Below are 26,274 nucleotides of genomic sequence, written 5' to 3'. Positions count from 1 at the left end.
ATAGTGGAAACATGGACTACAACCATTTTCAAAAAACACATGATCTAACGGAGCATGAAAGCACACCACAATATCATATTGCTAGAAATAACAACAATGCTAAAATGGGGGATACAAGTTGTTAATTAACCACTAATTTTATTAGTTAGCCAGTACAAACAAACTAGAGCAATATGAGAAAAGATGATGGGCTAAAAAAACAATCAGCTCATGATAGTCTACACCAATTGTCCTTTCTTTACATCTCTAGCATTCCACAAGTACAATATCAGGAATAGTTATTAAACTTTTGAATCTAATAGAAAGAACCCTTTTTGAATCTAACAGCTACATCACCTACTAAATATATCAACAAGGAAAAATTACAACACATTCAGAGTTACATTGTCAACCAAAGTAAAAAATGAATCAGACAAGCTACACATCGATGAAAGGTCCACGGATTGATACAATCACAAGAACCAACACGACACACACACAACTAGCTACCCTGTTTTATCTCAAAATAACATCAGCTAGCCATCAAAAAATATTAAGTCTTGGAGAGCTAACAATACACAGCTAGCTACCCTGAAACTTCCAGGAAAAATCCGTCAGCCACATCACTACGCCACGTAGCTTCCAGGATACACAGCTAGCTACACTGAAACTTCCAGGATACATATGGCATGCCCAAACCATCAAGACTAGTAGTTCACTTGTGAAAATCTGGGTACGGTTTTCGTTGGTGGCTGGAACCATCTTCTTTTTCTCCTTCATCTGAAATCCAAAACAGACCACCACCGGTTAATTCCTAGCCAGATACATAAACATAATAAAAGCCAGCGTTCTGATCCGATCAGATCTGATTACAATCTCGTGTACTAACTAGCTAAACTAGATTTAAGAAAATGGGGTCACGATCTGGTGAACACTAGCAGCTTGGTGGATCATGAATTTTCTCCAAAGCAAAAAAAAAAGTAGGTTGATGGATCCAGCCTATGTAGCTATCATCTGATTACAATCCCGTCACAATGAAAAAGATGACAATCTCTTACCACATTTGCGTGCATGGAATTGCTACCATCTTGTCTGCGACTAAATTGATGAGGATGTATTTTCATGGAATGAGATCAATACAATTCACACTCGAGATGTCTAAATATAGCTTCTAAACAGAACGGAGGAATGCACCCAGAACTTACTGTCGAGCTTGTCTTCTCGACGAGCAAAATCGATGACGTGTCAGATGTGCCTTCAATTCATAGCACACCACCACCATCAAACCAGAGCAAGAACGACATATATACGAGTAGAAGGAAGATGAAGACCATTAACTAACTGACATATTGATCTCATACATCCCATTGGAAAAATTACAGGATCTCATACCCCACTTGACATGAAAATGCTAGTATCATCACTCGTAGCCCTCATCACCAATAAGATTAGTAAAGTGAATACACGGTATTGATCTACAGGAAACAAACAACAATAAAGACATGTCATGAGTTACCAAAAGGAAAAGAGAACAAGATCAAAAACATCACCAGGTGCAGAATGTGATAGTAGTCCTAGTCAGAGGTGGAAACTGGCACACAAACAAAAAACACTATGCCAGGCCAGCCATCAAGACGGGAATCAAAGAATCAGCAAGTGACCAAGGATTACGAGTCGTTGTGTCGCAATTTGTCGCTGGGGTACCGACTCACAGACTAGTCGTGACTAGTCTTGACTAGCGCTAGACTTGCCGACATGTAGTCGAGTTGTAACTACTAAAAAAACACTAAGTAAATAGGCTACTAATAGTAGTATACTACAATATATTTATGGCATAGGGGAGTTGCGAGCAGCCTGATACTGTTGCGTCCAGTGGGCAGGGTCTCCACTTCTGTGATGGCATGGGCGAGCTGGTGGCTGCCAGGTGAGAGGCAGCGCAAGGGGAAGGGTTGCCAGAGGAAAGACGGCTGGGACGCTGGGTAGGAGGGGTCTGTTTCGCTGTTGAGGGGCCTTTTTGTCACAGGAAGGCCTTTTTGTCCCAGCCCAGAACTAATCGCTCGACTCAAAAACAGAGACTAGTTAACTTGTCGATCGACAAATTCAACTAGTCATGTCGCTCCAGGTTGTTCACCAGTGAGGTTGCGAGAGGCCAAACAAGCCGCGACAAGTCGAGCGACTCATAATCCTTGCAAGTGACACGAAAATTTCTAGTAAGGCTATCCTATAACAAAAATTGCCATGGTAGTTTTGACCCTGGCATATCTCAACTTGCATCAGTACCACCAGACCTCTGTCACCAACTTCATTTCATTGAAATGATTGGTGGTATGCACTCAATTACGTGTCCCAGATTTTCCATAAAACAAACAAGCATCCGGTTTCTTCTTATGCAGGGTTAGAGGCAAAAGGTTGCGAAAGCATCAAAGCATATGGGAAGGAAAATGGAAGCCACAATAAAAAAAAAAGACCTTGTGATTAAGTAGCCAAGGAAGAATGCTTAAAAATGGCATGAAAATCAACCCGTAAAACAGTCAAAGAACAACTAAAATTTACAGACAATTCGAAAGTGCATATCTTAAAATTTATGGTTCATGCCAGGAGGAACATAAGTAATCCGAGCTCTCAATAAACATCCACAGAAAGTACCAAAAGCTTGATGTAAAAAACAAGACAACCACATCATAGATAAAATACGAAGGGGCACAGGTGACAAAACAAAGGCAAAGCCAATAGTTGTCTACACGGCTTCTGCAAATTATAGAAAACATGTGCAAATTCCGGACAAACGCTTCCTTGTGTTGCGCAAACATATACATACATCCACACTTTCCTCAAGACTTGAAATTTTGCTAGCATGATTTGCTTACAGATCACCATTTGCAGACAACCATACATAGTAATACAGCATGGTTGGAGAGTGGGATTACCTCGTCACCCTAGTTGATGGTGATGGCATCTAGCGTGTCTATCCTGGACACCTACGAGTGCCCCAGACCTCTGTCACCAACTTCATTTCATTGAAATGATTAATTGGTAGGCAAACAAAACTAAGTGCCCCAGATTTTCCATAAAACAAGAAACATTCGGATTCTTCTTATGCAGGGTCAGAGGCAAAAGGTTGTGATTGCAATGAAGTGTATGGCAAAGAACATGGCACAGAAAGTCTTGATCTCTCATTGAACTCCCAGAGAAAGTACGAATCGCTTGATGTAAAAAACTGAGATGACCACATCAATGATAAAATACGAAGGGGCACAGGTGACAACACAAAGGTAAAGGCCAATAATTTTCTACACAGCTTCCGCAAATAAGAGAAACCATGTGCAAACTCTGGGCAACGATTCCTTGTGTAGAAGAAACATGTACATACATCCACACTTACCTCAAGACATGAAATTTTTGCTAGCGCGATTTGCTTACGAATCACCATTTGCAGACACCATACATAGTAATCCAGCATGGTTGGAGAGTGGGATTACCTCGTCGCCCTAGTTGAGGGTGATGGAATCTAGCGTGTCTATCCTGGACGCCTAGCAGCAGGATGCGAGGACGGTGGCATCCTCTCTGGCGACACCAGCAGCGCCCCACATCTTTCATCGATGCCGAGCCAGAAGCCCCAGGTTTCGGTAGGCCGCAGCACAAGAAGCCGCAGCCATAGGTAGCTGCAAAACGTTAGTAATCAAACATCTGTAAGGTCACATTGTATTGAATCACAAAACAACATACCATTTTCGAGATCTAGTACAGAACCAACCCCGATATAGCAATATCAAAAGTCAAATCATCAAGAACTCAAGCTCTAGGTTCATCAAAAAAGTATCAGGTTTAAGGTTGACATTGATTAAGTCATCTAAAAGGTAAGTTCTATAGGACAACAATCAGACCGACGATGCTAGGCGGAGCAGAATGGTGGCCCACCAAAAGACAACACATCCAACAGATGAGTGTTGCGGAGATGTGCATGCTACGGTTGATGTGTGGCCATACAAGGAAGAACCGGATTAGAAACGATGTAATACGGAATAGGCTAGGGGTGGCACCGGTCGACGAGAAGCTAGTCCAACACCGACTAAGGTGGTTTGGTCATATCCAACAAAGGCATCCATAAGCACCAATTAATAATGGAAAATACAAGGAGGGGCAGAGGACGACCAAAGTTGACATGGGTGGAGGGGGTAAAAAAAGACTTGGATTGGAATCTCCCTACAGATTTAGCTCTTGATAGGACCGCATGGAAATCAACGATCCATTTGCTGGAATCTTAGTTTACTTGTATTCTTCTCTCTATTTGTTTTGGTTTCCTTATGTTTCCATTGGGTTTCATATCTAGCCCACCCAACTTGCTTGGGAAAAAGGCTTTGTTGTTGTTGTTGTATTGATTAAGTCAACTAAACCAAGCCCTCAAGATAAATTTATTTCTTATTAAAACAGAGCATTTCAAGTATCTATCTAGCAGTGCATGTATCTACCAATCATTTCAGAGCAGTTCATTTAAGCGCAAAGAACGGCAGCAGGAGAACATGCATCAATGAGAAGGCAACAACATAATTCATATTTATAAGGCAGGAGCATTGTGTTTGTTTAATCACAAAATAACAGTACATGCATCAATAAGCACCAGACAATCATTCAATCAACTTAAAATGTTATCCTATAAGAAAAACCCAACTGATAATTAGCAAAATGCAAAATATGTTATGAAAACTAGAGAAAACACGTGCAAGACAAGTGTTTCTTTTCTGTTGTGCAGACATGTACATACATCCACACTTTCCTACCATTTAAAAAAAAATCCTAGCGAGATTTTCTTACGGAATTACTAACTAATTCCTATATGCTCTGAACCTGAAAATATACAAGTTTGAGCACTGTTGATGTATGATAAGCAGCAAACAAATCAAATAAAAAATAGCAACATCCATTGCCTATACTACCACTGCCCATTCGCACAACATGTTTAGATCCATTCCACACCATGTACTGTCAACAGGAGAAAAGAAACAAGATTAAGCAAAAATACATGTTGGAGTAGGAGGGGAGGGGGAAGAGAGACCTCAACGGCATGTCAGAGTAGTGGCTGGCTGGCTGTGGCAGCATGTGAGGGACATAGCCAGCAGCAGGAGCAGATGTCACTGCCTTTAATGTGTAACTCAATCCAACAGTAGGTTGGCCGGTTAGCAACAACACATTGTTGCCATTATCATCGGAGGAGAGCAGCAACAGGTCAGCTTCTTTGTCGCATCGGTGGCACACCTGGCCAATGTGAGCAATGTGAGAAATCAGTGGCGGCAGCCAGCAGGTGTGACCATGTGAGCAAGAATTCATGGCCAAGCAAGTGCAACAGAAAAGGGAAGAGAATACATCCATGGCAAGCACGAGATGAACAAAAAAACCACTAGGAAATCATAAATTGGAGAAGAGCAATGCAACACATATCCATGGCAGAGGGTAAGCATATCCTATCATTCCATTAAAAAGCCAAATCATCCATAAAAAGGACACCTGGTCCCATGGATCAACTTACATATCCTATACTAAGGGAAATATAAAAAGCACAAAATATGCATATTTGGTGGAAACCCACTGTAAAAGAAGAGTGGATCATCAACGAAATGGCAAGCCACTAGTGCTATACAAGTTATGGTACATACTTGAAAGAATGTACAAATATCCGCACGTGCCTACAATTTCACAAAATTTTCCTAGCAAGATTTTCTTATGGAATTCCTAAGCAATTACTTGCATTTTGCAAGAACACACAGCGGATGACCATCTGTATGACTGTAACCAGCGGGATTTGCACACACGAATCTACATAATGAGACCAAACCCTTCAGTCTTTGACCACATTTAGGGGCCTGGAGAAAAATGCATGAGTACATTAACTCTACATGCCATGAAGATAACTTACTCTTATCACACCACCATGCACGCCAACTGAATTGTTATTTCCTTTGTTTTAACACATGCACGACAAAGTGTAATCCACGGTTCTGTACTTACCACGGCACGCGCGAAACGATACGTCGATACCTAGCGATGCCTTACTTCTCCCAGGTAGGTCACACTCAAGACTCAGCCTCGAACCAGCAACGCTTGCTCTCTTGACCCAGCTCCAGCATTGCTCCGAAAGCGGTATGGACTCAGAAGGTGAGCTCCCTGCACATGTAACTTTTCCGTCAATGCCGCAACAACAGAAATTTGTAACGAACACAACACAAGAACAAAGTAGCTTATAGTCCGCTGAACGGTAACAATATCTCATTGAGTACATAACAAGGTAGATGTAAACACGAAGCTAGATCGAAGGATCTTCGCATTGCTATAGCTCTTGAAGACTGAACCTGAAGACTTTCCTTTTCTAACTCAACTAGGAATAAACTTGCTTATTTCTGCAAGATCTTTAACAGTAGCTCAGCATCCTTGTTCACGTTACGAACTTGGAGATTGATTAACATAAAAGCAAATAGGAGAATGCAAATGAGCATTCAAAACGTGCCTAAATTTAGTTTGCTTACATCATAAAGGCAAATAAGAGAAACATCTGAATGTTCCTACAGGCTATAAAGGCACATAAATCAACAACATAATACCAGTAGTTCTTACCACACCAAAAATGCTAAGATTAGTGATTTGTATTGAGCCACTAGCAAGGAGGGCATGAGCCATGATAACAGTATGATTCATCATGGACTGATCAAGTATTGCCAAATTTACTAATTCTGGGAATATTGTCTACCAACATGATTCAAATTTACAGGTAAGGTCAAGTACGAGACTTTCAATTATTACTAATCCCCACCCCTCCAACTTTTACAATGTTACAAGGACTGAGCAAGCAATGTTACCGGTTTACTGCACTGGAACAAAAATCATTTCATGAGCCGAACATGAGGACGTAAGTATCCATTCCAATGCCTTGCATTTTCGGAGTGATAATGCAAAGGTTATCTTCATTACGGCCCATTTGACATTTTGTAAATGGCACAATGTTCAAGCAGTGCCACTGTAATGTTCAGTAAAGCCTCGGAGTTAGTCAACTTGTGACAACTTGTATTAGAGCACTCCAACTGGCCGGATAAATGGAAACCCTGCTGCTGTACAGTTATCACCGGATCCAACATGTTTATTCAGGACGGTACTGTACGTAAAAGGGTGTCTAAGTTTTGTCAAAATTTGGATGTATCCAAAAAAAAAAAAAGATTAGATCTTTACCTTGTGCTTACTCATCTTGGACCTTGGAGCGTTTGCCGCCTGATCATACCGGACCTCGTGGCCACCGGGAGTAGGAGCTCGGCGCAGCAGAACGGCGGATGGGGCCATGGCCATGGGCGAGGACTACTGGTGGGGGCAGAGGCGGTGAAGAGAAGAGGTCGTCCCCTCCTCCTCGTGTGCGTCTTCGTCCGCCCAGCTCCAGCCGCTCCTTGCTCCGAACGGTGAGGGCCAGGACCGGGCGGAGGTCCTCGATGCTCTAAGGTTTTGCGGAGGCGCGGGGAATCAGGTGGGCCGATCTGCGGGCGGAGGGGATTGAGTAGGTGGGGTGACCGGCGTGGAGGGGACTGGGTGGTTGGGGCGCCGGCGAGCGGCGAGGGTGGGTTTGCCGGCGGCGAACAAGACGGGGCGGTGGGTAGAAACGAGAAGAATGGGGATTGAGGAGGCGAGCGGCATGTTTCCTTTGGTGTTGGGTCGCTGGTATAGTAATCGTGCAATCTGGATGGACGAGAACGGAGGGCATACCGTAACAGTAATTAATTAATTATACAGTATTACGGCGAGAAAAAAAAGTATAGTACTACCGTCTCCTCGTATTTAGGAGAGCACGCACGAATTACTTCCAGCCGAGAGAAAATGAAGAGGTGAGAGAATTAATATCACTAATTAGCGGAAGTTAAACCTCTTACTTTGGAGGGAGTACCCACGTACAGAAAACATCAATGGACGGTAGGTACCCATATACGCCAACTAGCTAGGCTACTCCAGTTACAATGCCGACTTCACCACAACCAATAACTATGCACATACCGGTGATACCACCACCTGCATATGCCATGACTCCAAGAGAGCCACCGCGCAGCTCGATGTCTATCTGCGATGAGACCGACACACTCCACTTTCTTGATTTTTCACTTGTCCATACTAACTCTATGGTTGCTCTTTTTTCTTCTTCACAGAAATCATATATTTTGTTACACGAAAGGCTCGAAATGAGTCCGGTTTTGAATTAACAAAGCCATCAACCGGCTAGGAGTTACACCAAGAGTTATAACACACACGCGCCAAACGCACAACCCAAACCACAACAAAAGGCAACACAGAAAAGCAAGCCGAAGCGCCATATGATCCATGTAGAGGGAGCCTTGTCTTTTACTGAACCGGAGCGATCGCGACCGTATCCACGCCAACAAACCTCCACCGCACCAAGACTAGAACTCAAGGGGTGGACTCAACGACGGGCTGGCCACCTAGTAGAGCTTGAGGAACCAAAAGAGGGAGGGTCTTGCGGCGACGCCTCCAAGAACGTGAATGGCGCAAGAATGCGTCATCGTCGTCGGTAGAGAAGGACCCGCAAAGTTTTCACCTGCACCCGAGAACCACCACCAATGGAGCTCGGGATAGGTCCGCACCAAACACACAACATCATCCCCTGGCGTTGGGATAGGCACACCTGCAAGAGCTACGACCAGACGCCGACCTAGCAAAGCCCCCCAAGGCGCTAGGTAGGAAATCAGCTACCGCAGCAAAACGTGTAAAAGCAGCTAGGCCGACGTTGCGAGAGGGCTGCGACACCAGCGAGAGGTCACACGGTGCTCCACAAGACACTACCAGAGAAGCTTACACGAAGCGAGGCCTCCAAGAGGAGCAGATTGAGGCGGAGGGATGGAGTCCATCATTTAAAACAGGAGGTCCATCATCGGGACGCCTTCAACAAGGGAACGACATCCGCAGGTGACGTCTTCGCCGACATAGGCCAGAGCCATGCGCTGCTTTCGCCGAGGTCCAAACCTAGATAGAAAATCCGGAGGTCGTCGCGAGGACGTAGAGCGAACAAGGCGGAGATCACTGCCGCGCCTCCAACCTAAGTTGCACTATGAGCTAGCCCCAACTCGACTCATCCGCAGGAAATATACGTGCTGGCTGGCAGAGGTTTCGGCCAGACCCGCATCTAGACGTCCAAGATCCTAGATTGGCGGCACCACGATGTCCACCATCCCCGCCGCGCGAGCATACCTGCACAAGCACGACCAAAAAATTGGCCGGAGGGAGAACATACCGTAGCCACCGGAGTAGCTGCAGTACTGCGCCGGCGAGCTGCGAGGGTGGGTTTGCCAGCAGGGAACAACACCGAGCGGTGGGTAGAAACGAGAAGAATGGGGATTGAGGAGGAGAGCGGGCGTTGGATAGTAATCTGGTTGGACACGAACGGAGGGCGCATACCGTGACAGTAATTAATTTAATTACGGGGAGAAAAAAAGGTATAGTACTACCGTCTCCTCGTATTTAGGGAGAGCACGCCCAAATTACTCCTACGGAGAGAAAATGAAGGGGTGAGAGAATTAATGTCACTAATTAGCGGAAGGTAAACCTCTTGCTTTGGAGGGAGTACCCACGTACAACATCAATGGACGGTAGGTACCCATATACGCCAACTAGCTATAGCTAGGCTTTGAAGTGAGTACCCACGTACAAAAAAACATCAATGAACGGTAGGTACCCATATACGCCAACTAGCTAGGCTACTCCAGTTACAATGCCAACTTCACCACAACCAATAACTATGCACATACCGGTGATACCACCACCGCATATCCCATGACTAAGAGCAAGTACAATAAGTCCTAGTCAGCTGGCTATAAGGATTAAAATAGTATATTATTGCTTAGTTGGAGGAGAGAGAGGAGGAGAGAGAAGGAGAGTGGGCTCTTATGCAAGAGCCAGCTCTAGCACGTGCTCCTAGGCACTTTGTGAGAGTGAAAGGTGGGCCACACATTGATTAAGTACTACATTTTTATAGCTCACTATTGTATATGTTGGCTCTAAGTTGGCTATAGATGACATGGCACTTAACTTATAGCCAGCAGCTGGCTACACTATTGGAATTGCTCTAAGAGAACGACCGCGCACCTCGATGCCTATCTGCCACGAGGCCGACACACTCCACTTTCTTGATTTTTCACTTGTCCATACGAACTCTATGGTTGCTCTTTTTTCTTCTTCACGGAAATCATGTATTTACCAACATATGATCCATAAAGAGGGAACCTTGTCTTTTATTGCACCGGAGCGATCGCGACCGTATCCACGCCAACAAACCTCCACCGCACCAAGACTAGAACTCAAGGGGGGACTCAACGACGGGCCGGCCACCTAGCAGAGCTTGAGGAACCAAAGAAGGGAGGGTCTTGCGGCGACGCCTCCAAGAAGGTGAATGGCGCAAGAATGCGTCATCGGCATCGGCAGAGAAGGACCTGCAAAGTTTTCACCCAGACCCGAGAACCACCACCCATGGAGCTCGGGTTAGGTCCAGACCAAACACACAACATCACCCCCCCCCCCCCCCCCCCCGCGTTGGGATAGGCACACCTGCAAGAGCTACGACCAGACGCTGACCTAGCAAAGCCCCCCAAGGCGGTAGGTAGGAAATCAGCTACCGCAACAAACCGTGTAAAAGCTGCCAGGACGACGTTGCGAGAGGGCTACGTCACCAGAGAGAGGTCATACGGTGCTCCGCAAGACACTACCAGAGAAGCTTACACGAAGCGAGGCCTCCAAGAGGAGCAGATTGAGGCGGAGGGATGGAGTCCATCATTTAAAACAGGAGGGCCATCATCGGGACACCTTCAACAAGGGAACGACACCCGCAGGTGACACCGTCGCCGGCACAGGCCAGAGCCATGCGCTTCTTTCGCCGAGGTCCAAACCTAGATAGAAAATCCGGACGTCGTCGTCGCGAGGACGTAGAACGAACAAGGCGGAGATCACTGTCGCGCTCCAACCTAAGTCGCACTATGAGCTAGCCCCAACTCGACTCATCCGCAGGAAAGACACGTGCTGGCTGACAGAGGTTTCGGCCAGACCCAGATCTAGACGTCCAAGATCCTAGATTGGCGGCACCACGATGTCCACCATCCCCAGCGGTGCGAGCACACCTGCACAAGCACGACCAAATTGGTCGGAGGGAGAACAGACCGCAGCCGCCGGAGTAGCTGCAGTACTGAGCCAGCCCAAGGACCTCGTCCCAGGTAGCTTGCAAGGACGTCGCCCGACCGACTGCAGTACGTGGGGACGTTGCCCCAACGATGCCCCACCGCCGAAAGCTCAACCGAGCTCCGACAAGCCCGAGCAGGCAGATCGCCAAAACCAGCGCCGTCGGTCCAGTCCGAGCACGACACCCGCCGCGACGGATGGTAGCAGAGGAGGTCCCTGCGTGCAGCGCACCAACAGAAAACCACCCGAATCGGCCGGGCCCGCCAGACCAACATCTAGGCATGCGGGCCCATATCGGCTGCCGCCACCAGGGACACAGCAGCGTCGGCTGACGGAGGCGCCGGGCACCACCGCCGTGACCGCCGCCTCGCCGCCGCCCACGACGGATCCGCGCCGCCCTAGGCCGGAGCCGGCGCCTCCATCGCCGCCTCGGTCGAGCCCGCCCGTCGGGCCTCCCAAGCGCATGGGAGAGAAGGAACCACCATTGTCGCACCGCCGGGATTTGCCGGCGGCGGCGGTAGGGGAAGGAGGGAGGAGGGGAGAGAGCGTGGGGAGGACGGGGGCGCCCGATCGCCCACGGGGAGGCGACGGGAGCGGGGGCCTCTCGTTGCTGTCCGAACGCCTCGCCCGTGCGATCTGGCCGGACGCGAAAGGAGGGCATACCGTGACAATAATTAATTAATTATACAAAGATACGACGAGAAAAAAGTATAGTACTACGGTCTCCTCGTATTTAGCGAGAGCACGCACGAATTACTCCCAGCCGAGAGAAAATGAAGAGGTGAGAGAATTAATGTCACTAATTAGCGGAAGTTAACCTCTTGCTTTGGAGGGAGTACCCACGTACTATAGAAAACATCAATGGACGGTAGGCACCCATATACGCTAACTAGCTAGGCTACTCCAGTTATAATGCCAACTTCACCACAACCAATAACTATGCACATACCGGTGATACCACCACCTCGCATATGTCATGACTGCAAGAGAGCGACCGCGCACCTCGATGTCTATCTGTGACCGACACACTCCACTTTCTTGATTTTTGACTTGTCCATGCGACCTCTATGGTTGCTCTTTTTTCTTCTTCACGGAAATCATGTATTTACCAACATTCTTATGTTGGACATCACTTTAGTACAAGAAGGGCTATCAAGGTGCTCCCTGTGAGGCTCACCCATCCCTCACACCATCATCTAGTTGTATGGCATCCGTCGGTATCGACGCCCTTTGCTATCCGTGGAGTACATGACGTGAAACACACTCCACTTCACTTGGTCATCTCGGTCGAAGGTCATGGCCGTCACTAGAGTTGGCGAACAAGAATAAGGCCCAATGCCGACACTACTCGGTAGTCGGCACCTACGATGGCCAAGGTTTCGTAGAGGCACGAGCATGGCGAGGCCCATGTCCACGCATAGGATGTCATGAGGAGAAGCTCCAAGCCCACATCCTACATAGGCACGACGGTGATAGCGAAGCGTCGGCCAAACCCTAGGCGTCGACTTTGGCTTCGGCCACACCCTCGATGTCCCAGTACCACATGCTAGATTGCAAAGAGAAAACATAAGGGTTAGTGGACTCTTTTTTTTTTTTGCATAAAACAATGATTCGACAAATAAAATCCACCCTTTATTTTTCGCTAGTTTGGTTATGCTAGTCAAGTCGATTTTGTGCAACCTTTCGGTCGCCAAGCGCATCACGACATCACGTGTCATCGTGCCCACCTGCTCGTGGAATGGACAACATGGATATATAAGATTATCCCGTCTCATCATGTGCAACCCTTTTGTCGACAAGCACATCACGTGTCTTTTTCCATCGATATCCAATGACCTCAAGCTTTACGATATTGCATGCCTCTCTCCTCAAAAGATATTTGCTAGATCTGTTAGCGTTACACACACTCCTCAGCGCCATCTCCCCTCTCCAAGATGAGGACGACGACAAGAATAATGGCATTGCATGAAGTTGATCTTCATGGTGAGTGAGCAAGATTCGGTGTGTCACTATGATGTTGACATTCAACTACCCCATCAAACATCAAGCTGGATAACGTTCACTAGACCTCAACAAGGCTTGCCAACAATACGACCTCAACTATGGTGCACTTCCACAGGTCGACGCTACCATAATATGTGCTCTAAGCTAGGGTTTTTTCTCCTTTTGAAACGAGACCTGCATAGCGTGTATAATTAATGAGCAATTATAGGTAACCTATATCTAATTGCATGCATGGGCATGATAGTGGTCATCTTTGGTGCATGAATGTACGTAGCTATATTATGTAAGAATGCATGCAAATCTATCTAAGCTAGCCCCGCTTCGGTAAACAAGACATAATTTTCTGAGCACAACGATTTAGGAGATTCGACGCAAAAAGATTATAAATGCTATTTAGGTCTTGTTTGCCGGTGTGGGCATCTCCGGATGGTCGGACCCACGAAGAAGCAGGAGGTTGAGGGGTGTCTCCTGCTCCGCCGTATCCCACACATTGTTGGCCGCCTCCTTCACTTTGTGGATCTCCAACGGCTATTCTCGGCATCGACGCCAGCCGAAACCCACAGGTCTCCCTCCATCGAATAGATGGAGGACATCGGGAGGAGGCGGAGCGACACCAACTACCGCGCTGCATCTTCGATGGAGGATAATGTGAGGAGCCGGAGCGACACCGTCTCGGCTGAATAGCTCTCCGGTGGGTAAGATGGCAAGGAGGAACTCCAAGATAGCGCTCACCTTCAATTTCCTCCCACGACCGATGACCCTAGCCAACACATCCGCCGGATTCCTCTAGGATGTAGGAACAAGCGGGCTTAGCCACCGCATGGCAGATGAAGAAGGCAGGAGGCGACCCGAGCACCAACAACCACTCCCGTTGGCGGTTGTCTCATCCTCGACCCCAACCACAAGGGTCGCCTACTTTGTGGAGAAAAGTTGAAAAAAATTACGCCTTAATCAATGGTACGAAGGGAGTATAAATAAATTCGATGGATTGATCTCTTACTCGTGTCCATGCATTGATCGGGAACAAGCCGAGACTAGTGCAGACAAGTGTTTCCCCTAACCTGCGTGAACGTAGATCGGCTAGTTTGTGCATGCGTTAGTCAGGAGCTAGGGCCCTAAATGGAACAAACTAATTTAAAAACTACAAAATATGGTCAAACTCGTGGTTTGACTTAGTTTTGCTAAAGCTAGTACGGAATAGATTTGCATGTATAGGTCAAACTCATGGCTATAAGTGTAGCGGCAAAATCTAAGTAGGCATTATCTAGTTTCCTTAACCTAAATATCTTGTAGCATGAAATAAAGATGGGTTTTATGCTATTCACGCATAAAATAGAAAAAAAAAATCGCGAACCAAGGACGACATTTCACCGCTAATTAAGTGGGCCATACCTTATCACTTAGCTAGTTAATCTCCAGCTCTCAGTGCATGTCTCGCTCATTCATCAAGATCACTGCCATCGACTACTGATCTAGAGAGCTCGTTTACTTGTGGTTTTGGCGGGAAAAATGATATATTCACTAAATGTTTGAATGAATTGGAAAACTGTTGTATTGTTGGGCCAAAAGGTGGAGATGGGTGGTTAACTGGTTATACGGCCGATGCAGTCACCACCCGCAGCTTCCAGCGCCCACTCCTCCCTCTCCCCCGACGCCGACGGCCACTCAACGCTTTCGCTCCACCCAAACCCAATCGAGCCGACGGCCACCTCCAGCTCCTCCGCCGCCGTCTCCCCCACCTCCGACCACCACCACCCTTCCCTGCGACGCACCCTCCGCTTTCGAGCTCTCTGTCTATCTTTCCTTGATCTCTCGCCGCCTCCCCCAATTCCCACCGCCGAACCCTCCCTCGCAGCCGACGCTCCACCTACCCGCCGCCAAGGTTCGGCGCCCCGTAGAGGTCGAGCGTCTCCAAGACCGCAACTTTCCCCGCGGATCCCGAAGGGACGGTCGTTCCATGGCGTGCCGGCCGGTCGCTCCCGTCCGCGCCGACCGTGCCTCTTCTCCAACCGGCGGCTGTTCCCCTAAATCCGTAGCAGCGCCGTTGTTCCCGGAAAACCCCGCGCGAGCTGGACCCCGGTGACTCGATGCGGGATCTGGCCATGGACGCGGACGACGGCGCAGAAGGGAAGAAGGGGGACGGTCTGGGCATGCGGAGCCCGGCAAGCTCGGCTAATAGGTGCCCCCGTTCTCCAGCTCGAGGTATATACGTCGACCACGATGGCAAACGGTTTCTTTTCCCCTGTTCTTCTGTGCTCCAGTTGTTAATTAGTGCGCCATAATTTGTAGACCTACTATCCCTTGGGTGGAAGTGACCGAGGACACCCGGCACGAAGCAAATGACAGAGTAGCTGGGTCCGGCCCAGCCGTTCTGTCTCCGGCACTGCTGTTCATGGCTTCCCGCGCCTTGTGGGCGGTGGCAGGTTTGGTCGGCCCCCTCGACTACCCGCCGTGACGTTCGGCCTCTGCTACGCCCCACGCCGGTGAGCTTCTCGGGTCCACTTCTTCCTTTTCTAACGTGGTGTATGCTATCACGGAAATTGAGGCGTGGGATTCTGTTTGGTTGCAATTGCCCAGATTTACTTGGTGTAATCTTGTTGCTGTCAGAAATGAATATGCAGTTCCGCATCATTTTAAATCAGTTGGCTGCAACGGCACCTTTAATCTAGTGCTAGTGGCTATGCTCAGCTAGCTTCTAGGTGGAAGTACCATATCTAAAGCCAGTTATTCATCCTTGTACATGAGATTTTACCAGTGGCTTTCTTTCAGTTGCATACACCTGATACTTGATGATTTATTCGGACTAATATATGATCAGCAATGTTGTTTCTCAGCTCATTTTCGGACCATTAGTTTATAGCTTTTAGATGCATTGAGCTACTGCCTAACATTTTTGCTGGATGTCCTCAAAGTGACTACTGCCTCTAAACATAACATGTATGTGGATGCAGTGTGCGTTCATGTTTTAGTAATTGCATGGCTCTGGGCATGTGTAATTGATGATGAAGTTGATTTATAATGATTATCTGGGATGCTTGAATCCTCTCGAAACTGCCTCTAAACTTTACCTGTATTTAGCTGCAACTCTGTTGGTTCTAGCTAATGAAATTATTGTGTGTACTGAATCAGACTTAATCAAGTTAGTTTTAATAATCTGTTGTAGTAAGTGGAAACCGACAATTCCAGGGGCTTCCATTTTGACAGATGTGTTATGGATTAATGTTCACTCAAGTATTTATCTCCTTACAGCTCAACCGCCTCTTGTACTGCTACGGCAGGATCGGGCACATCAACATGAAGTCAGGTTGCCCTGATGCCCCCACTACTCTCTTCCTTCTGCCTCTGTTTAATTACATGATTATTTGCACTGCCAATTTGATAATATGGGGCAGGTCTGCTAGTGTCTCACTAGTTTTTTGTAATTAAATTTTTATCTATTAAAGAATAAGTCTTTGCGACGAGGAAGCAATGATTGTAGCATATCCGTCTTCACGTCTGCAGCTTATAGCATCTCGTTTGAAGAAGAAGCTGCTACCTTTTTTGTTTGAAGAATGAAGAATTTGTTAACGCCGATGTCTCATGCGTAGCCTGTATGTGCGAACAGGGTGACATGTTGTTTCTGAAAGACAAAGATGGGCACCTGTACCTACCACTGATGTGTAGTGGCAAGGAGTGTGTTCCGAAGCCTGCTACCGAAGTTCTGGTGAGTTGTTGGTTCATCCCTTAAACCAGAAGACGCAAATGGCATCTGCTTGTTGGCTTGTTTTTGTTGATTTTTACTTGCTCTTGTTGAATTGTTTCCTGACTTGGAAAATGCTGCTTGCTTTATCGGTTTCTAATTTGAATGAGAAATAATCCTGGGTTCCCCGGTTGTTTTAACATAAGCTCGAAAATGCTCATTGGATGTACCTTGCATGCTCGACATTTCTACGGGATAGATGAGTATGAATTGACGCTGTATGTGTGCAGTAAATCTATGCATGCTATTTATTTGGCTCTTTTAGGATGATGATGTTGTGTATGTTGGCAGGTATAAATTTGGCTCGTGGAAGCAAATTTAGCATGTACGCTTGATTGTAGGTGTAGGCTGGTAGCTGAAAAATGCACAAAGTAGGATAGCATACCCCCTGTTTTGGTTGATCAAATTTAGATTGAAAGGAATAAACAAGTGTCGATAGTCATTTTTGTATTTCCAGTTGCAATAGCTGTGTGTCGAGCCCAAGGGATAGTGCCTGAAATTTATGTTATCTGCAGGTGGTTGTCATTTCCAGCCTCATGTGGCTCGCCTTGGTCTGACTAGAGGATATGTCGCGCGGCTTGCCTCCGGCACCGGCACCTGCAACCGATGGAGTGCCAAGGAGTAGGTTGTGCCTGCGATCAAAGTTTCGGTGAGGCCTCCCTTAAACCAGACGATGCAAATGAACAGGGGGTTGATTTGACTTTTACATCCTCTTGCTGAGTTGTTTCCCGATGCTGCTAGTTTTATCGGTTTATTGTTTTAATAAGGAGAGAACGTCCCTGCTTCTTTTAACAAAAGCTCGAAAATGCTCACCAGGTGTACCTTAAATGCTTTACATTTGTATGCTCGTGGTAGGTGTTTTGCATATACCTCCTGTTATGACTTATTAAATGTGGATTGAAACGAGCGAAAAACAAGTGTCGGTTGTGTATTTTCAGTTGCAATATCTAGCCGTGGGTCCAAGTGGAAGGTATAGTGTCTGAATTTGTTGTTGTTATATATCTGCAGGTGGATCTGCTCTGTCCTTTGGAGGCTGACGGGGCATGCGGTGCGGGGCTCGTCTCGGGTTGATTTGAGTTTGCAGTCTTGTCTGGTGATGTGAGGATATTTGATGGCGTCTTGACTCGGCCTGCTATTACAGAAGTTTTTTTTTTCCTTTTGCAATATAGTGTGTTTGGAGCAAGCAAGCAGCACCACTTCTGTAACCACCGTGAATTGCACATTTTTTGAGAAGGTACCACGCGTCCATTCATATTAGCAACCGATTACAACGTGGAAACAACACGAACACTCCAGAACAACAGCTGTTCCGACACTTTGCACAAAAGACCTCACAAAAAGAAAATTACACATTGGCCCTTGAGATCTTTGTGCAGAACGCCATCGAGCATCTCCCTCACCGCCGCCGTTGAGAACGCAGGACGGGAAAGAGATGAAACCAGCGAACCTTGACTCGGAGAAGCTCCCTCGCAGACGCCGCTGCTTTGTGGACCTCTAACCGTACCCACCGAGCACGGCGGAGTTGCCTTCTTTGGGGAACATCGGCCGGGGAGAGCCCTGAGCTTGTCCGAGTCGCGCCGCCGCCGGAGCCAATCGACAGAGTCGATGGAAAACCGCGACGCCGCCCATCCACATCCACCAAGCCCGCATCGGCGACAGTAGGCCCTGGAGTGAACTGGCCCTTGATGCTAGCGCAACTCCTGTACAGATCCTCCCTAGCTCCATGGCGGCGTTGGAGTGAGCGCTGTCATGACGGCGAAGCCGAAGGAAAAAATCCACAAGGGAGTTGGCGCCGCCGCCATGCCGACCCCCCGAGGAACCCTACTCCCATGGATACGCCAGATCCACGGGCACACACGGCCTCCAGCTCTCCGACGCCACCAGGGAAGGCGTCGTCGCGATGGGGATTGAGTTGAGGCTCCTTTATTCCTCCCGGCGTCGCCTCCACCACCACAACGCCGCCGGTTGACCCATCGACCCTACTATCTACAAGCCAGATCCGCAGATCCGCGGTTCCCCCACTCTCCCGCCGCCGAGGCAGCCGGTGGAGAGTGAGGGAACCGGCGGTCTAGCAGGCGGAGAAACTAGGGAAACTTGGCATCTCCTTTTCGCCTCTCACGGGTACTGTAGCGAGGAGAAGGGAAGAGGAAAGCAGAACTGTCTCCTTGTGCCTGGTGTTCCACATTTTTTGAATTATGTAAGCCTGTGTGAGATGGAGTGGGATCCTCGTTCGAATTTGTGTTGTGAGTTTGTGTATACGTAGCTAGAGCCGTGCTGACGTGCATCTTATAAATTTGCTGTGTGGTATAGTTGTCCAATAAATCGAAAAGTTGATGCCATTCTTTTTTGTAAAAGAAGACGTTTTAGATTTGTGTAAATTTGAATGTATGTACGCTTTGCGTATAGATACATTGGAATGTAGACAAATCTGAGGCAGTGTTATAGAAAATATATTATTAGTATATTGACTAGTTTTGTGTTAGGAAACTCTTTCCGTCCTTTGTTTTATTTTATTTCATTTCAAACACCCGAGTCAGCATTGGTCAAGGGATGTGACGTGCATAGTTTGTGTGGTTCGAAGTAGGGGTGGCCATTCGGTCATGACCGAAAATTCGGTTTTGGTATTTCGGTCTATTTCAAATTCGGTCAGAAAAAAAATGAAGACCGAAATATACTTGCTACTTTTACTACCCGACAAATTCGGGTACCCAATAATTGGTTCGGTTCGGTCATGACCGAACAGTGTACGATGTTGTCAACACAAAACTTAGACATTATTTAGTAAATGATTGGCAACATTTTAGATGTATTTTGGATATTTTTTCATTGCATATATAATTATCAATTGGCACGAATAAATATTCAGCAATCTAAACAAATTCAAGCCTTCAGCAGCCGCTCCAGCTTTTCTCATCCGCGCGGTTCCAGCTGTCGTGCACGCTTGGCGGTCGTTCCAGCGGCTGCTTCATCCATCCACCGCCGGATTGGCGGTTCTCGTTATTTGACCTGGCGCATATTCATTAGCTGATGGGCTTAACATGGTCAAGCCCACACTAGCAGCAACTGGGCCTATTTTACGCTCCTCTCTCTCCCCGGCCGCACGCGTCGACGACACGCCGATGGAGAAACCGGAAGCAGCCACGGTGGCGCCGGAGGCCGGCGCCGGCGACGACGCCGACGGGTACCGCATCCGGCCGCTCGAGCTCGGGGACATCTCCAAGGGCTTCTGCGACCTCCTCGCGCAGCTCTCCCCGTCCGCGCCGCTCACCGAGGACGCCTACCGCGCCCGCTTCGCGGAGCTCGCGCGCCTCGGCGCCGACCACCTCGTCCTCGTCGCGGAGCACGCCGCCACGGGCCGCCTCGCGGCGGCGGGGGCGGTGCTCGTGGAGCGCAAGTTCATCCGGCGCTGCGGCACCGTGGGGCACGTCGAGGACGTGGTGGTGGACGCCGCCGCGCGCGGCCGGGGCCTCGGCGAGCGAGTCGTGCGCCGCCTCGTGGAGCACGCCAGGGGGAGGGGGTGCTACAAGGCCATACTGAACTGCACCCCCGAGCTCAAGGGGTTCTACGCCAAGATCGGATTCGAGGAGAAGAACGTCCAGATGGGGCTCTACTTCTGATCTAGGTTCCGCTTTCTCGGATCTCTTCCTGGTGATGTTTACTACTAGTAGCTGTTGACTTATCGATGAAATGTGATTGGAATTATTATTTGTGCTTTTATGGCTTGATGATTTGAACAATTGTCTTGGTTAAAGATTTGCAATCTATCAAAGTAGCAATCCTTGCTGCTTCCATGAACTTGTGATGACTGTGGCTTGCACTGGCATTGCCGTTTATAGCTAATCACGTCAAAATGAGCTGCACTTTTCTCATTCTGATGAATACAGCTTGATGTAGTTACACTGAGATCCAAATAATCGTTCTCATGATTGCATATGATTTTCACTTGAGGTGCTAAAAGCAATCTTAGAACATCGCAATAATAGAGAAATCACTACCTCCGTTTGTAATTGTTGTAACAACATTTTCACTGCACGTTTGTAATTCTAAAATCAAGTATGCAAAATAGGTAAGCAAATTATGTCTAACTGTTTTTGGACATTGGTGCTTGTAAAGAAAAAAAAGGAATGGGCTTAATATTTGAAGACTGGTGAACGTGTAACTGTACAGGACATTGTTATTTTGGTGGATGAAGATTATTTTTTACCATAAACTCATGGTCGGTTGAATGAATGTTCACTGCGGCAAAAATATTAGCACAGGTAGGACTGTAGTTACCCTTTTTTTTTTTGGGTACTGCTCAGAAACAGAAAATATTGTCTGGCTATTTAAGATATTTATATGGTTGTAACATTAATTCTGAAGGTGTCTGCAAAATGGGCTGTAGTATGTATTTCTACATGTCCTTTAGTATTTAGAGGAAACTGTGTACTTATTGCTCTAAATATGTTTGGGATGCTTCATTCTTTGTCACACTGCATTTGTTTTATCTTTTAATGATTTTTTTAATGTGATCATCTAAAGTAATATGCTCATTTGAATTTTTGTAATTCGGCTTTTGGTGATGAGATATTGTACAGTTTGAATTACGAAATGACACGTTTTCCCCACAAAATAACAACTCTGGCCTCTTTGAGTTTGAGAATAGCGTTAATGTGTTAAGGTGGTTGGTGCACAAAATTTGAAATTTCTTGCTATGAACTCTCCATAGTCACTTATAAGCTACCAAGTCCTCCTTCATTCATATGGCCGTCTCAATCCCAAATGTGGTGGGGATGGAATTTAATCACAAATGGCCAATTTGGATGTTTACAAGATTTAAGGATGATGCAGTCATAACGAGTACTCATTTTACCCCTCTCTTTGGTGAAAGTGGAATTATCACTGTAATTTATCCTTTTTTTTTGAGTGTGCATAGGTTTTTATGCAAGTTGGGGATACATACCGCTCCCTTGGCACAAGTTGTAGTGTACACGAATAAAATAAATTATGAGGCTGTTAAGGGCATCAGCAAACCTTTGTAACGTTGCTCGTATTGGAAGCTTCAGAACTTTCAGACCATGCAATGTTCAGTTACAACAACTGGGCACTGTTACTTCAGATGCAGAAAATATTCAGCCCATTTCTTCTGGTTAAAGTGTTTCTTCTTTTTTAAGCCACCACCATCTACCATTCATGTTGACCCATGGTACGGAGAATTAGATTATTCATCTGCAGTAACTTGTTCTTTCAATTTTTGTCCTCAGCTATGCTATGCTGGCGATCTTTTTGAAGAAGGTGGCCATATCTTGTTAGAGCAGGTCAGAACAAGGATGATGATTCCCGTGTTGCTTTATGTTGTACTAGTCGCCGGTGAGTATTCAAAACTCAGAAGAGGCAGGTCGAAAGGAAGTCCTGATGATAGATGGATATTCTACAGTTGACTTGCATTATACCTGTTAGTAGTGGGAAGGGAAAGTTGACAACAGTCCTAGGAAGGGTAAGGTGGAACAGTGGAACTATGTCTGAGTAGTGCGAAACTTAGGCCGGTGATCAGGCGGTGGAAATTTTTTTTTTTTGAAGTTCTCTTTCTGCTGATTGAGTGAGTCCTAGGATGAAGGCTGAAACCATGGGGAATCAACTGAACTACGAAGCATTCCAACGCATGCGATGAGAGAAAAGAGCAGGGAATTCTAACACAATAGCGCCGCAAGGCAGCCGTTTCTCCATCCAGGACGATGTTTCCATGGCGCTTTGAACCTGCACAAGAAAAGTCCGATTATTTAAGCGTGGCTGTACAAGACATTGTTTTGGTGGATTAAGATATTTTTTACCAGAAACTCATGGATTGTGGGATGAATGCTTACTGCAGCCAAAAATAGCACAGGTAGGTATGTAGTGGTGAAAGTATGATCTGGCTGTTCAAGATATCTGCATAAGTACAATTGCAACATGAAGATAGGTTATAGATAAATAGTTTTTAAAGTCTGCAAAATTTGCTATAGAATATGTTTCGATGTGTACTTTAGTATTTGTAGGAAACCGTATACTTATTATTTGCAGATATGCTCGCGGTACTTCATTCTTTGTTGCATTACCTTTTTTATTCTTTAATGATTTTTTCTTAAGGCATTATAATGCGATTATAAAAGAGAATATGCTCATCTAAAATTTTGTAATTCAACTTCTGGTCTTCTACTGACTAAATATTGTATAATTTACATTTCGAGATGGCCTTCTGCCATCCTCTGGCACTCGGCTTCCCACCCAAAAAAAAAGGAAAACTCTAGTACTCTTTGATTTGGAGGATGGAGTTACTGTGTTAAGGTGGTTTGTGCATAAAAGTTGAAATTTCTTGCTATGAATGCAACATAGTCACTTATAGGCTACCAAAATCCTCCTTCATTCGTATGGGGTGCTCAATCCTGACAATGTTCGTTTACAACAGCCAGGTACTGTTTCTTCAGATGCAGAAAATATTCAGCCGATTCCTTGTGGTTGAAATTTCAGACCATAATCTATCATTCAGGTTGATCATGAAACTGGAACTAGATTATTTCATGTCTACAGTAACTTGTTCTTTGATTTTGTCCTCAACATTGTTTAATTTTGGAGAAGGTGGCCATATCTTGTTATATCAGGTTTGAACAAGGATGATTGATATGTTGCCTCGTGAGTAGTCAAAACTCTGAAAGGGTCAAGTCGAAAGGAAGTCCTATGATAGATGGATATTCTGCAATTGGCTCACATTATACCTGTTGGTAATGGGAAGAAAAAGTTGACAACAGTCCTAGGAAGGGTAAGGTGGAAATGGAACACTGGAACTATGTGCCAAAAACCACACAGCAACTCTTAGCTCTGAATTGTAGTGGATTCCTGAATCAGCTTTTGCTGGATTGCTTCTTTTACAATGTTTTACTCTTACTTGCCTGCATTCTGATAATGGATTAATACAACCAGCTGATGATCTTATTCGTAGATAAGCAACAGTGACTTTTGAGAGTCAGAGAGCCAATCAAGGAAGAAGCTGTGGGCTCTCTCTCTCTCTCTCTCTCTCTCTCTCTCTCTCTCTTCAATGAAATGAAATGAAACACAACGCAACGCAAGGACTTTTTTCGTTTCCTCGAGAAAAAAAAGTTCAGTGAGCCCATTTGACAGGGAGCAAAGCTTTGTTTCCTGCTTGTCCGTTTCAGGTTGTATCTCTTTCATTTCATACTTAATCATCTCTGTTCTGTTTATGCTATTCAGAAAGAGGGCCCCTTTGGTTCATAACTCATAAGTAGGCGCTAGTGCGGAGCAGCACCTACCATGGAGTACAGATCGTTTTGCACAGAATCTGGATCTTTGACTCATTATCTCTGTGAGTAGTGGAAAGGGCAAGTTGATGGCAGTCCTAGGAAGCGTAAGGTGGGAGCTATGTATATCATAGTAGTGTCCAGGTAACTCAGACGTCGGATGGTAGTGGATCCCTGTATCAGCTTGTGCTGGATTTGCTTCTTCAATGTTCGTTTACTCTTTTCTGTATGATTTCTGAATTTGCATTGGTCTGACTGGTTGGTCATAAACTCATATTACAACGAGGCGAGGAACCTCTTTGTGACTTATACTGACTGCAGATACATTTTTGCACGTTACACTGACTGCATATTATCATTCCTGTGCTATTCAGAAAGAAAAAGGGCTTCTTTGGTTCTGTCATCTGTCAAGAGTAGCGCTCCTACCATGCATCAAAGAAGATCGTTCTGCCCATGACATACATTTGTCCGATACATTTTTCTATTTCAGATTGAATTTGCACGAAGGGCTGCCAATGAAGAAAAACGTGGTGTTTTTTCAGAGAAGAGCACTGGCCAATGAAGAAAAACAGTTGACTTGCATTATACCTGTTAGTAGTGGGAAGGGAAAGTTGACAACAGTCCTAGGAAGGGTAAGGTGGAACAGTGGAACTATGTCTGAGTAGTGCGAAACCTCACAGCAACTCCAACGCTGGATGTTAGTGGACCCCTGAATCATCTTGTGCTGGATTGCTTCTTTTACAATGTTATACTCTTATTTGACTGCAGTCTGAAAATGGATTAATACAACCAGCCGATGATCTTATTCATAAATAAGCGACATTGACTTTTGAGAGCCAACCCCATTTGGAGAGAGCATCATGTACGCCGCACGGGTGCTGAACCTTTTGTCTTCTCCCCACGCCATAAACTTGTAATCTTCTTCCTCAAACTTAGGCCGGTGATCAGGCGGTGGATTTTTTTTTTTTTTTTTTTTTTTTGAAGTTCTCTTTCTGCTGATTGAGTGAGTCCTAGGATGAAGACTGAAACCATGGGGAATCAACTGAGCTACGAAGCATTCCAACGCATGCAATGAGAGAAAAGAGCAGGGAATTCTAACACAATAGCGCCGCAAGGCAGCCGTTTCTCCATCCAGGACGATGTTTCCATGGTGCTTTGAACCTGCACAAGAAAAGTCCGATTATTTAAGCGTGGCTGTACAAGACATTGTTTTGGTGGATTAAGATAGTTTTTACCAGAAACTCATGGATTGTGGGATGAATGCTTACTGCGGCAAAAAAATAGCACAGGTAGGTATGTAGTTGTGAAAGTATGATCTGGCTGTTCAAGATATCTGCATAAGTACAATTGCAACATGAAGATAGGTTATAGATAAATAGTTTTTAAAGTCTGCAAAATTTGCTATAGAATATGTTTCGATGTGTACTTTAGTATTTGTAGGAAACCATATACTTATTATTTGTAGATATGCTCGCGGTACTTCATTCTTTGTTGCATTACCTTTTTTATTCTTTAATGATTTTTTCTTAAGGGTTGGAAGTTGGGACTGGAAGGGTTGGAAGTTGGGACTTCCAGAGCCAGGCTTTATCTGCTTGTTGTCCCTGTTACACATATTATTTATTTTCTCACGTCATACTTTTTTCAAATGACTCCGTCGCTGAAGATACATTTTTGCACGTTATACTGATCGCACATTATCATGCTTGTGCTATTCAGAAGAAAAAGGGCTTCTTTGGTTCTGTCATCTGTAAAGAGTAGCCCTCCTACCATGGAGCACATCAAAGAAGATCGTTCTGCGCAGAATCTACAGACCTTTTCACATGTAGGATCCCCAAGGTTCCACAGCGATTGCAGTAGATTGTATCCCGGAATCATGCGGCGTATGTAGTGGTGGCGACGGCATCTTTTCTACTTTTGTAGGCGCCAACTTTTAACTGGACTCGATCGTTGTAGACTTGCAGTTGTGGTTTGCTCCATCATCCCCGCCCAGCTGCAACGGGGCGACGACCTTGCCGTTTGTTAGCAGTTTGCACCCTTCGTCGAGTCGTATCAAGGCGGTACCATTTATCTATTTGG

The 26,274-nt window shown here is 46.1% G+C and overlaps 1 protein-coding gene and 2 long non-coding RNA genes across 5 annotated transcripts; 2 read left to right on the top strand and 1 right to left on the bottom strand.

Annotated features, from left to right (window-relative positions):
• Window positions 1-340: 340 nt before the first annotated feature.
• On the bottom strand, window positions 341-7,565 carry LOC127302094 (uncharacterized). Its single transcript, XR_007852638.2, has 6 exons — window positions 7,195-7,565; window positions 5,983-6,138; window positions 5,033-5,232; window positions 3,459-3,641; window positions 1,185-1,454; window positions 341-759 (listed from the first exon to the last, which is right to left on the bottom strand). It is a non-coding gene; the product is annotated as an uncharacterized lncRNA (long non-coding RNA).
• A 7,601-nt stretch (window positions 7,566-15,166) lies between these two features.
• On the top strand, window positions 15,167-18,245 carry LOC139831099 (uncharacterized). Of its 3 annotated transcripts, none has more exons than XR_011745591.1 (6): window positions 15,167-15,390; window positions 15,478-15,671; window positions 16,438-16,492; window positions 16,793-16,891; window positions 17,443-17,576; window positions 17,936-18,245. It is a non-coding gene; the product is annotated as an uncharacterized lncRNA (long non-coding RNA). The 3 variants fall into 3 exon arrangements; XR_011745592.1 differs by having other exon boundaries at window positions 16,690-16,891; XR_011745589.1 differs by having other exon boundaries at window positions 16,438-16,891.
• A 1,771-nt stretch (window positions 18,246-20,016) lies between these two features.
• On the top strand, window positions 20,017-20,722 carry LOC127302093 (glucosamine 6-phosphate N-acetyltransferase 1-like). Its single transcript, XM_051332456.2, has one exon. It carries the CDS (start codon window positions 20,047-20,049, stop codon window positions 20,542-20,544), a length of 498 nt encoding a protein of 165 aa, XP_051188416.1. The 5' UTR covers window positions 20,017-20,046; the 3' UTR covers window positions 20,545-20,722.
• Window positions 20,723-26,274: the final 5,552 nt, after the last annotated feature.

The sequence above is a fragment of the Lolium perenne genome, chromosome 5 (genome assembly GCF_019359855.2).
Source record: "Lolium perenne isolate Kyuss_39 chromosome 5, Kyuss_2.0, whole genome shotgun sequence".
NCBI lineage: Eukaryota > Viridiplantae > Streptophyta > Magnoliopsida > Poales > Poaceae > Lolium > Lolium perenne.
This window is presented reverse-complemented; position numbering and strand designations above follow the sequence as displayed.